Below are 13,126 nucleotides of genomic sequence, written 5' to 3'. Positions count from 1 at the left end.
CGCACCAGCATATGGTCTCACAAGGAGTCTGAGGATCTCATCTCGGTACCTAATGGCAGTCAGGCTATCTCAGGCGAGCACATGGAGGGCCGTGCACTCCAAAGAAATGCCACCTGGCAGGCAGCAGATCTCTCTCCACGGTGTCTCCAGACTCTGTCACGTCTGTCACATGTGCTCAGTGTGAACCTGCTTTCATCTGTGAAGAGCACAGGGCGCCAGTGGCAAATTTGCCAATCCTGGTGTTCTCTGGCAAATGCCAAGCGTCCTGCACGGTGTTGGGCTGTGAGCACAACCCCCATTTATGGACGCCGGGCCCTCATACCATCCTCATGGAGTCGGTTTCTAACCGTTTGTGCAGACACATGCACATTTGTGGCCTGCTGGAGGTCATTTTGCAGGGCTCTGGCAGTGCTCCTCCTGTTCCTCCTTCCACAAAGGTGGAGGTAGTGGTCCTGCTGCTGGGTTGCTGCCCTCCTACGGCCTCCTCCACGTCTCCTGGGGTACTGGCCTGTCTCCTGGTAGCGCCTCCAGGCTCTGGACACTACGCTGACAGACACAGCAAACCTTCTTGCCACAGCTCACATTGATGTGCCATCCTGGATGAGCTGCACTACCTGAGCCACTTGTGTGGGTTGTAGAGTCCATCTCATGCTACCACGAGTGTGAAAGCACCACCAACATTCAAAAGTGACCAAAACATCAGCCAGAAAGCATCGGTACTGAGAAGTGGTCTGTGGTCCCCACCTGCAGAACCACTCTTTTATTGAGTGTTTCTTGCTAATCGCCAAAGATTTGCCCCTGTTGTCTTTTCCATTTGAACAACAGCTGTGAAATTGATTGTCAATCAGTGTTGCTTCCTAAGTGGACAAAATGAAAACAAAATGAAGATTTTGAAATGGCCTAGTTAAAGTCTGGATCTGAAGCAGAAAGATATATTGTCAAATGATCCGAAGCATGCTGTTAATACAGGTCCTTCTCAAAATATTAGCATATTGTGATAAAGTTCATTATTTTCCATAATGTCATGGTGAAAATTTAACATTAATATATTTTAGATTCATTGCACACTAACTGAAATATTTCAGGTCTTTTATTGTCTTAATACGGATGATTTTGGCATACAGCTCATGAAAACCCAAAATTCCTATCTCACAAAATTAGCATATCATTAAAAGGGTCTCTAAACGAGCTATGAACCTAATCATCTGAATCAACGAGTTAACTCTAAACACCTGCAAAAGATTCCTGAGGCCTTTAAAACTCCCAGCCTGGTTCATCACTCAAAACCCCAATCATGGGTAAGACTGCCGACCTGACTGCTGTCCAGAAGGCCACTATTGACACCCTCAAGCAAGAGGGTAAGACACAGAAAGAAATTTCTGAATGAATAGGCTGTTCCCAGAGTGCTGTATCAAGGCACCTCAGTGGGAAGTCTGTGGGAAGGAAAAAGTGTGGCAGAAAACGCTGCACAACGAGAAGAGGTGACCGGACCCTGAGGAAGATTGTGGAGAAGGGCCGATTCCAGACCTTGGGGGACCTGCGGAAGCAGTGGACTGAGTCTGGAGTAGAAACATCCAGAGCCACCGTGCACAGGCGTGTGCAGGAAATGGGCTACAGGTGCCGCATTCCCCGGGTCAAGCCACTTTTGAACCAGAAACAGCAGCAGAAGCACCTGACCTGGGCTACAGAGAAGCAGCACTGGACTGTTGCTCAGTGGTCCAAAGTACTTTTTTCGGATGAAAGCAAATTCTGCATGTCTTTCGGAAATCAAGGTGCCAGAGTCTGGAGGAAGACTGGGGAGAAGGAAATGCCAAAATGCCAGAAGTCCAGTGTCAAGTACCCACAGTCAGTGATGGTCTGGGGTACCGTGTCAGCTGCTGGTGTTGGTCCACTGTGTTTATCAAGGGCAGGGTCAATGCAGCTAGCTATCAGGAGATTTTGGAGCACTTCATGTTCCATCTGCTGAAAAGCTTTATGGAGATGAAGATTTCATTTTTCAGCACGACCTGGCACCTGCTCACAGTGCCAAAACCACTGGTAAATGGTTTACTGACCATGGTATCACTGTGCTCAATTGGCCTGCCAACTCTCCTGACCTGAACCCCATAGAGAATCTGTGGGATATTGTGAAGAGAACGTTGAGAGACTCAAGACCCAACACTCTGGATGAGCTAAAGGCCGCTATCGAAGCATCCTGGGCCTCCATAAGACCTCAGCAGTGCCACAGGCTGATTGCCTCCATGCCACGCCGCATTGAAGCAGTCATTTCTGCAAAAGGATTCCCGACCAAGTATTGAGTGCATAACTGTACATGATTATTTGAAGGTTGACGTTTTTTGCATTAAAAACACTTTTCTTTTATTGGTCGGATGAAATATGCTAATTTTGTGAGATAGGAATTTTGGGTTTTCATGAGCTGTATGCCACAATCATCCGTATTAAGACAATAAAAGACCTGAAATATTTCAGTTAGTGTGCAATGAATCTAAAATATATGAATGTTAAATTTTCATCATGACATTATGGAAAATAATGAACTTTATCACAATATGCTAATATTTTGAGAAGGACCTGTACTTGAAACCCTTTCAGTATTGCTGAATTAAAAATTATTCTGCAAACAACAGAGGGCCCACAGTGATGTGGATGTGAAAGACTCATTGCCAGTTATTGCCGACCCCTGATAGCAGCTGTTGTATGGAAAGGTTTTTGCCTTTAATAAATAACATAGTTTGTAAACCACATCTTGTCTTTACTCTGGTTTTCTTTCTCTGATATAAGTGTGACAGGAGGCGAATATCTGTTTATGGCACAGAATACCTGCTGGTTGGGAGTACTCACATCAAGACACATTTATGATATTTTTAGTTTTTAAATATGTTTGGCTTCAGATGTTTATGTATAAATTGATGGTCATATTTTAGATAATATCAATATCCCTGCAGGTAACATTAGAATAGAATAGAATATCCGTTATTGTCCTACAGTAGGGAAATTCAGGTGTGTCAGCAGCAAAGTGAAAGGCAAATGGAAGCTTACATGTACACACAAATTAAAAAAACTATAAAGACAGTATTGGAAACAAAAATTGCATTAGAAAAGAAAGGTTCTCAAAAATGGCATACTCATATTAAAGAAATATGCGACAGAGGAGGGTGATATGAACATTTATAAAAAGCACATTTGTTAGATTATACCAAATAAACAGGTGTTGTTCCTCCTTGTTATAATGAGTCTGTTGCTTAAAGTTTTTGACTGCCTCAAACGGGGGAATGCGTGCCCTTCTTTGTCTAGACGCTCTTCAGAGGTTAAGGGTCACCCTCCGTAAGCTTTCTTGGAGCAGGGACCGGCGTCCTGGGAATAAGAGACAAAGCATCCTGATGCATGGCAGAGCTTTGTAGTCAGCTTCTGTACATATGGGATCAACAAACATAGAGAGACTGAACGTCAGAGCTCAGCACGCCTCGGTGCTATTGTCTGTATTGTTCCTGACAATGTGCCACCAGTGTGATGGGTTGCTAACAGAACGCCTGCTGTGAAGTCCTGCAGAGCTCAACAATACATGCAGGCAAAGCTAATAGAACCCTTGGCTTCACACATGTGTGCATACAGTCAGACGTGTGTAGAGACATTAAACTTAATTAATGTGAACTGCTTACATGAATTGTTGCAGCACAGATGACACCCTCTTTTAGGTCAGACTGCAGGTGCGTCTGATAGCACTGGTTATCAGACGCACGTATGTTCCAGATTATCTTTGGGGAAAAGTGCATAAGGAGAGAGAAATAGTGGCCTTGAAGCAGACCTGACGACCATAAAATCCTCAGAAGGAGGTGATAATGGCACCCTTAGCAAATCAATGACACCGAACATTCACCCAGTTCCTCATTATCAGGAACACACGACGCAGTGGTGAGAGAGCTGGATCATAAAGAACAATTAAAGGCAAGAGAACATTTACAGAGCCTATTAAACTGATTTTAGTGACATTATGTCATCATTTACCAAGTCAGGAAAAAAAAATGATTTGATTCTGGATCATAACTTTACCTGAGTCACACTATACTGTATGATCTCATCCTTAACAAGTCATAAAGGTATATTTGGCTCTCTCTCTTTAAATTCACAAGTATACATGAACCATGAGGACTGTTGTAGGGGTGGGAAATGGCAGAGGGTAGTAAATGAGCTCCTCAGTTGATGTTTCATAATACTTACTGTAGAGATTTATTGTTGTTGGACCCTCAAACAGGATGAAAACCAGCAGTCATGAAGAGAACGACGTGATGAAAAAAAAACAGGCTGCAGCAGATTTCCTAACCTCTGAATGTTTAATCTTTGAAAATCTCAACATTTTTAACAGATCTCACCAGTTATAGTTTCTGTTACCTAGACCACAGCATCAGCAGTGTAGGCAGAAATGCTGCATTTTTAAAACCCCTAATCACGACCCAAGTCCTCAATTACAGTACAAACTTGTTTAAATAGATACAGACTATACATACCACTGATCAAATTGTGTTTCCTGTGAGGCGATATATTGTCTGTGCCTACTCCGGCCAGCAGAGGGCGATATATGTATAAATTTACTTCATCCCTTTAGCCGGAAGCAGCCTATGTAAACAGGCTCTAACTTATACCTGCAGGTTGAGAACACTGATAGAAACCGATATCAATTAAGTCGTCAACGTTTCACTCTGGGAATGGAGAGAAGCGTGGAGACAATTTCAGCTATTGTAGCTCTGGGGTGAGAAACAATTATTTGATTTATTTATTTTTTTGTTTGCAACGCGACCGGGCTGTATGGCTCTATATGGCAAATCGTTTAAAAGTTAATTACAGTTTTGGGTTAGCTTCAAAACTAGCTGTGATATACGCCTTCATCTTTCTCGTTTAATCTTAACGCTCACCGACTCTGGACTTCACAGTGCACGGTGAAACTTGCTGACTTTCTGCCCAGGTGAGCTCATCTGTCGTCTTCACTTCCTGTTCAGGTACCCTGGCGGCGGTTCCTGCCTCAAACGGTGCAGGTGTGATGAGCTCCCCTGCCCGCTTCTCAGCTGGCTGTCCGCGGAGCTCAGGGCTCTGCGTCCGGAGCTGACAGGTGAGGTCATCTAATACTATAGTTAATATCTTAACCCAACGGATGAGTGGAATTATGTTTGAAATCGAGTAGGACGTTTTTAAAATTTAAATTTAAGTATTGCATAATTGTAAAATCAAAGAAACGCAGTGTTTCACAAATACAAACCTTAACATTAGGGCATGCACTTATATCCAGCTCGCTGTGCTCTTATACCCTGATAAAATGCAGTGCGAGCAATCTCCTATTTAGTAAACAGTGTGTGTGTGTAATTTCATCTCAGTATAAATTCAGGTGTTCTGTGAGGGCCTCAGAGGTCTGTTGGAGAACATTAGAGAACAAAGACCGTGAGGAGGACACAGGAACACAGCAGACAGGTCACAGAGGAGCTGTACAGAATTCTGAAACAGACTTGGGTTATAAATCAATTTTATGATTGTTGAACATCTCACGGAGCATCCCAAAAGACTTTAGAGTGAAAGGTGGTTCCACAATGTAAATGCGAGCCACACTTTTCAGATCTTATTAAGTTTTCGAAAACGATTTAGATTTACTACTGCTTGAAGATGAACGATACTTGCAACAACAGGTTTCTTAAATCGTTCAAATGAAAAATCTTTTCTTTAGGAAATTTTCTTCAGGTACCATTTTTATTGTTTAAATTATCCAGCAGCAATTTGTTTTTAGACATGCTGTTCGTTAAATGGATTGGGTTTATTATTTTTTTTTACACAGGAGACATCCAGGCTAATAACTGTGCTGCTTGAGGAGAGACGTGTGGTCCTTCCTCATGTCTCTGTGTTCAGGCTGCTCTGTGAAGAGGGTGGTTTTGATGCTGAAATATAACCAAGTAGCTTCTCAGTTGCTACATTTAATGATCCACGGTTTATGAGGCTGTTATTCATTTTCTACCTGAAATGTTTACATCATATTTATTTAGCATAAAACAGAATATTGTCGTAGTAAATCTCGGTTAAATACTTTGTGGTGGATGTTACAAAGTAGAAGGGGTGTGAATACTTTTGCAAGTCAGAATGGAGCAATTTAAATGTTAAACTGTCTTTTCCTGGTGCAGCAATCTAAATTTAGCATCTAATGCTATTCCAAAGGTACTTTGATTACAATCATATAGTATTATGTTGGATTTTTAGTTTTGTAGGGCATATTACATAGAAATGTATGAGAATAACAGCGTTTTTAAAAAGAATGACAGGCAATACATAAATGTGCCTTTTGTAGACAGTACCTTTTTTATTATAGATATTATACATTTTTTAAACTGTCCCGTTTTATTTTTCTAGACTTGAAGGGGGCAGGTGATGTCTTGTTGGTGGAAGAGTTAAGAAATTTGCTGTCAAACATGTTCTCCCCCCTTGCTGTAATGACCTCTGATGTGCTGGAACCTTCTACCCTCAACAGGGTCACTGGTGAGGAAGTACTTTAATTTAAGAATCATTTTATATTAACTTATCATTTTGGTTTTACACTTTTTTACTGTGTGAATCTGCAGACTTCCTTGTGTCAGAGTTGCTAGCAGCTCATGTAATCAAGAGGAAGGAGCTGCATCCTGAAGGGAATTCGACAGGAGAAGAAGAATCTGTGAAAGAGCAGCGAGTTGAGCATCATAGCTACGATGATTTGTGTCAAGAACACAAAGACGCCGATGCGGCGGACACGGACAGACGGAAGGCGGAGATGCAGGCAGAGTGGGTTTTGCTGCTGCATGCACTTGGTTTGGATACCTCTTCTCAGTTTGACGATGTACAGAATGAGGTAAGCCTGGGAGGAGGAGATTCATACATTATACATACAGTTAAAAGTCCAGAGCTAAAGAACTTTGTTTTGGAAATTCAGGTGAAGTTGAGGCTTATTCGTCTACCGGGTGGAGACATGACAAACCCTCTTCTAAACACCAGCCTAAGCTCGGAGCAGTGGGTAAGTTCACATGAACGTCTGGCTCTCATGTTAATCTTCCTTTCATTAATTTTTGCAGCCATTTGCTTTTGTTCCGTTCAGATGAAGCTGCAGAGGATCAATCAAACTCTATCGGTGGATTATCAGTGCCGGCGACAGATGATGATTAAACGCTTCCAGGTTACGCTCGAGTCATTTGCGTGGGGAGAGAAACAAACGGTAGTCATGCTAAATCCTGTTTTTAATGCACTCATTCTACCAGCAGCTGAGATGAAAGTGGATCATTCAGTTTTTACATTAAGAGTTTTTTTCCCATGTGGGTTAAGATACAAATTAAACCAAATATGAGTTTGAACTGTTATTTTTATTACAAGGATAGTACAATTATTTTGTCATTATCGGTAAGTTCCTGTTTCATTTTCATTTGTAATCAGATTCATGTATAAAATATGTCTTTTTAAAATTTATTAATTCATATTTGACAATCAGAAAAACTGGCTGATTTAAGATAAAGTCAGCAAATTTAGGCATTTTCTTTCTCTTTTTAATTCACATACTCTCTATACTTTGTTGAAGTTATTTTTTATTTTATCTAATATTTTCAGAAAAACAATTTAGGTATTTTAGATTGATCCTTGCACATACCCGTAATAATTAGAAGCTTAATTTCATACATCAGTCTTAGACTGTGTAATATGTTTAAATCTTTGCTTCAATGACTGAAGCGACAGAAACCAACCGGGGAATGCTTAGGTCAGCACAGTCACGGTTTAATGAGTGTAATGTGCAATACCTGCAGCATTTTTTTGTTTCTTCGTTCAGTGGTGTTCTAACTTTTCGCCATGCAGACTAAAATCGCCAAGTTCAAAATAGTTTAGGGCTCACAAAAATAAATTTTTTAGATTTTTCTTTTCTGTATTTTACTGAAACAATCAAAGTGCTCAGATTTTTGTAGAAAAGTGGTCTGTAAATCACTTGAAATCAGAGCCAATTTAAGGGTCTTGAAAGTTGCCTTTTTTAAAAGAAAGGCATTGCTTGTCTAGATTAAAATGTCTACGGTCGGCAACAAGAACACGATATGGGTCACTCTTTCTTCTTGCTATATTTAGCCACGTTTAATGAATGAGTCTGTCCAAGTCTGTTTTTGAGTAAATGGTTGTTTACACCCGTGTCGTTCTGGACAAACTGAAGACTTATCAGATGTTAAAAGTGATTATGTTTGAGTATAGCTACAGAAGCCTGTTCAACACTGAGTGTGGTCCTAGGCTCAGTCTGCTTTGTTTTTGTTGTTTTTGTTTTTCATTTCCACCATTATCTAATTCAGTGATATTACAAAAACATCTGCAGGCCTGTACTGACCTGAACAAGTCAGTCATAACAACGCTTTTCTGCATTTAACCTGGATTAAAAACTTTTAAAAGCTTTTGTTTATTTTAAATTTGATGATTATGGCTTATAGCTAACCGAAAGCCCCAAAATTCAGGTTCTCAGAACATTTAAACGTTAGGCTACATAAGACCAATAAAAAAGGATTTTGAACGCAAAACACTTATGGCTATGTTAGGACTTCCACAATCATATGAATGTGAAAATGTCATTGCTAAAGAATTTATTTTTTGTTCAGAGTGCTGTATCCAAGCATATAAATGGAAAGTTAAGCAGAAGGAAACGGTGTTGGGAGAAATGCGAGTCCCTTCAGAAATTTTGAGGGCATTCACAATGTGTTAATTGAAGCTGGAGTCGGTAATTCAAGAGCTACTGGACACAGATGCATCATGGACATAGACAGCAAATGTCAACATTTCTTATCTTAACCCACTGCCAGAGGCATCATCAGAATCATCTTACCCTGGGATTAAGAAAAAAAGACCAGACTGTAAACTCAGTGGTTCAAAGTCCTCTTTTTTTTTAAAAAGGAAAGTAAATTTAGCATTTCATTTGATAATCCAGGTCCCACACTCTGAAGGGTGAACGGAGGCTCACACAATCTAAGCTGCTTGAGGTTAAGCTTGTTTCGTCAAGTCCAAAGTCAGTGCAGCCGTCTACTAGAAAACTGGAGCACTTCATGGTTCCCTCAGCCAATAAGCTTTATGGAGACTTGATACCTGCCCACTCTGTCACAGGTATCAATACCTGCTTTCATGACTATGGCAGCACTGTGGTTATTTGACCGATAAACTACTCTGACCTAAATCCCAAAGAGAATCTATCAAGTATTTGTCAAGAGGAAGATGAGTCACCAGACCCAACAGTATATGTGAGCTGAAGGCTGCTGTTAAAGCAACCTGGGCTTCCATTATACCTCAGCAGAGCCACAGGCAGCTTGCCTCCATCCCACGCCGCATTAATGCAGTGATTCATGCAGGAGGAGCTCTGAGAAAGTATTAACTGTCCATTTACTGTACTGTACATCAACATAATTAGGCCAACATTTCTGTGTCAAAAATCCTTTTTTTATTTGTCTTCGGTAATTTTCAAACTTTATAAGAAACCAGATTTCACCTTTTTGACCTGAATTACTAAAATAAATGTACTTTTCTATGATTTTCACATTTATTGAGGTGCACCTGTACTTCCACTATCCACTTTAATCTCAGCCGTTAAAAATAAAGAACCAGATGTTGATTATTGTTGAGGCCAAGCTAAAATAAGTATCTCAGTAAACTGTTGGATCACAGCCTGCCACTGGAAGACCCAGGATACATATTAGCTTTAAATAATGACCTCACTTGAGCTGTGTCCGCATTAACATCCTTGGTTTAACAGGCTCTTATTTGCAGGAGCGCAGTGCTGCTCTAGCCTCAGTGCCATCCCTTTTGTCCCTCATTGGATCCTCCCAAGTGTCTCCATCGCTCCTGCTGGCTGCCAGAGAGGATCAGTCCTTCGTTGAACCAATAAAACCTGGGAAGAGAACCGCTGTCTACAAGGTACAACTATTAACATATAGGTCCTTCTCAAAATATTAGCATATTTTGATAAAGTTCATTATTTTCCATAATGTCATGATGAAAATTTAACATTCATATATTTTAGATTCATTGCACACTAACTGAAATATTTCAGGTCTTTTATTGTCTTAATACGGATGATTTTGGCATACAGCTCATGAAAACCCAAAATTCCTATCTCACAAAATTAGCATATTTCATCCAACCAATAAAAGAAAAGTGTTTTTAATACAAAAACCGTCAACCTTCAAATAATCATGTACAGTTATGCACTCAATACTTGGTCGGGAATCCTTTTGCAGAAATGACTGCTTCAATGCGGCGTGGCATGGAGGCAATCAGCCTGTGGCACTGCTGAGGTCTTATGGAGGCCCAGGATGCTTCGATAGCGGCCTTTAGCTCATCCAGAGTGTTGGGTCTTGAGTCTCTCAACGTTCTCTTCACAATATCCCACAGATTCTCTATGGGGTTCAGGTCAGGAGAGTTGGCAGGCCAATTGAGCACAGTGATACCATGGTCAGTAAACCATTTACCAGTGGTTTTGGCACTGTGAGCAGGTGCCAGGTCGTGCTGAAAAATGAAATCTTCATCTCCATAAAGCTTTTCAGCAGATGGAAGCATGAAGTGCTCCAAAATCTCCTGATAGCTAGCTGCATTGACCCTGCCCTTGATAAAACACAGTGGACCAACACCAGCAGCTGACACGGCACCCCAGACCATCACTGACTGTGGGTACTTGACACTGGACTTCTGGCATTTTGGCATTTCCTTCTCCCCAGTCTTCCTCCAGACTCTGGCACCTTGATTTCCGAATGACATGCAGAATTTGCTTTCATCCGAAAAAAGTACTTTGGACCACTGAGCAACAGTCCAGTGCTGCTTCTCTGTAGCCCAGGTCAGGCACTTCTGCCGCTGTTTCTGGTTCAAAAGTGGCTTGACCTGGGGAATGCGGCACCTGTAGCCCATTTCCTGCACACGCCTGTGCACGGTGGCTCTGGATGTTTCTACTCCAGACTCAGTCCACTGCTTCCGCAGGTCCCCCAAGGTCTGGAATCGGCCCTTCTCCACAATCTTCCTCAGGGTCCGGTCACCTCTTCTCGTTGTGCAGCGTTTTCTGCCACACTTTTTCCTTCCCACAGACTTCCCACTGAGGTGCCTTGATACAGCACTCTGGGAACAGCCTATTCGTTCAGAAATGTCTTTCTGTGTCTTACCCTCTTGCTTGAGGGTGTCAATAGTGGCCTTCTGGACAGCAGTCAGGTCGGCAGTCTTACCCATGATTGGGGTTTTGAGTGATGAACCAGGCTGGGAGTTTTAAATGCCTCAGGAATCTTTTGCAGGTGTTTAGAGTTAACTCGTTGATTCAGATGATTAGGTTCATAGCTCGTTTAGAGACCCTTTTAATGATATGCTAATTTTGTGAGATAGGAATTTTGGGTTTTCATGAGCTGTATGCCAAAATCATCCGTATTAAGACAATAAAAGACCTGAAATATTTCAGTTAGTGTGCAATGAATCTAAAATATATGAATGTTACATTTTCATCATTACATTATGGAAAATAATGAACTTTATCACAATATGCTAATATTTTGAGAAGGACCTGTATATGCACAGATGAAGTTGCTTCTATTTATTTATTTTTTACTTTACTCTCTTGTTGCTCTCACTAGATGCTGATGGGCAGCGTCCCAGACAGAGGAGGACGGCCTGGGGAGATCGAGCCTCCTATGCCAACATGGGAAGGACGAAGAACACATGGAGGCAGAGGAGGAAGAGGAAGTATCCAACATAAGCAACACAAGAAGAAAGGGAAAAAAGAGTAGCCTGTTTCTCTTTCCATGCTTGCTGATTTTGCTTTTGTTATATAAAATATTTGTGTTAAATAAAAGGACCTACAATGTTGCTTGTAATACACTCCTCAAAAAAAATAAAGGGAACACTTAAACAACACAATATAACTCCAAGTAAATCAAACTTCTGTGAAATCAAACTGTCCACTTAGGAAGCAACACTGATTAACAATCAATTTCACATGTTGTTGTTCAAATGAAATAGACAACAGGGGGAAATCTTTGGCGATTAGCAAGAAACACTCAATAAAGGAGTGGTTCTGCAGGTGGGGACCACAGACCACTTCTCAGTACCGATGCTTTCTGGCTGATGTTTTGGTCACTTTTGAATGTTGGTGGTGCTTTCACACTCGTGGTAGCATGAGATGGACTCTACAACCCACACAAGTGGCTCAGGTAGTGCAGCTCATCCAGGATGGCACATCAATGTGAGCTGTGGCAAGAAGGTTTGCTGTGTCTGTCAGCGTAGTGTCCAGAGCCTGGAGGCGCTACCAGGAGACAGGCCAGTACCCCAGGAGACGTGGAGGAGGCCGTAGGAGGGCAGCAACCCAGCAGCAGGACCACTACCTCCACCTTTGTGCAAGGAGGAACAGGAGGAGCACTGCCAGAGCCCTGCAAAATGACCTCCAGCAGGCCACAAATGTGCATGTGTCTGCACAAACGGTTAGAAACCGACTCCATGAGGATGGTATGAGGGCCCGGCGTCCATAAATGGGGGTTGTGCTCACAGCCCAACACCGTGCAGGACGCTTGGCATTTGCCAGAGAACACCAGGATTGGCAAATTTGCCACTGGCGCCCTGTGCTCTTCACAGATGAAAGCAGGTTCACACTGAGCACATGTGACAGACGTGACAGAGTCTGGAGACACCGTGGAGAGAGATCTGCTGCCTGCCAGGTGGCATTTCTTTGGAGTGCACGGCCCTCCATGTGCTCGCCTGAGATAGCCTGACTGCCATTAGGTACCGAGATGAGATCCTCAGACTCCTTGTGAGACCATATGCTGGTGCGGTTGGCCCTGGGTTCCCCCTAATGCAGGACAATGCTAGACCTCATGTGGCTGGAGTGTGTCAGCAGTTCCTGCAAGATGAAGACATTGAAGCTATGGACTGGCCCGCCCGTTCCCCAGACCTGAATCTGATTGAGCACATCTGGGACATCATGTCTCGCTCCATCCACCAACGTCACGTTGCACCACAGACTGTCCAGGAGTTGGCGGATGCTTTAGTCCAGGTCTGGGAGGAGATCCCTCAGGAGACCATCCGCCGTCTCATCAGGAGCATGTCCAGGTGTTGTAGGGAGGTCATACAGACACATGGAGGCCACACA

At 42.3% G+C, this 13,126-nt stretch overlaps 1 protein-coding gene across 1 annotated transcript; it reads left to right on the top strand.

Annotated features, from left to right (window-relative positions):
* The first annotated feature begins 4,586 nt into the window (after positions 1-4,586).
* On the top strand, positions 4,587-11,897 carry im:7138535 (uncharacterized protein LOC797998 homolog). The gene is made up of 8 exons (XM_047390792.1): positions 4,587-4,747; positions 4,995-5,104; positions 6,385-6,510; positions 6,594-6,856; positions 6,938-7,018; positions 7,100-7,216; positions 9,778-9,924; positions 11,619-11,897. Exons 1-8 carry the CDS (start codon positions 4,704-4,706, stop codon positions 11,769-11,771), a joined length of 1,041 nt encoding a protein of 346 aa, XP_047246748.1. The 5' UTR covers positions 4,587-4,703; the 3' UTR covers positions 11,772-11,897.
* Positions 11,898-13,126: the final 1,229 nt, after the last annotated feature.

This window comes from Girardinichthys multiradiatus, chromosome 18 (genome assembly GCF_021462225.1).
Source record: "Girardinichthys multiradiatus isolate DD_20200921_A chromosome 18, DD_fGirMul_XY1, whole genome shotgun sequence".
Classification (NCBI taxonomy): domain Eukaryota; kingdom Metazoa; phylum Chordata; class Actinopteri; order Cyprinodontiformes; family Goodeidae; genus Girardinichthys; species Girardinichthys multiradiatus.
Note: the sequence above shows the minus strand (reverse complement) of the source record. Positions and strands in the feature narration are given on the sequence as shown.

Coding starts and splice junctions, on each gene's coding strand:
- im:7138535 (XM_047390792.1), top strand. CDS start 4,704: ATGGAGAGAAGCGTGGAGACAATTTCAGCTATTGTAGCTCTGGG. Junction 4,748..4,994: donor TCAGCTATTGTAGCTCTGGG/GTGAGAAACAAT, acceptor CTTCCTGTTCAG/GTACCCTGGCGGCGGTTCCT. Junction 7,019..7,099: donor GCCTAAGCTCGGAGCAGTGG/GTAAGTTCACAT, acceptor TGTTCCGTTCAG/ATGAAGCTGCAGAGGATCAA.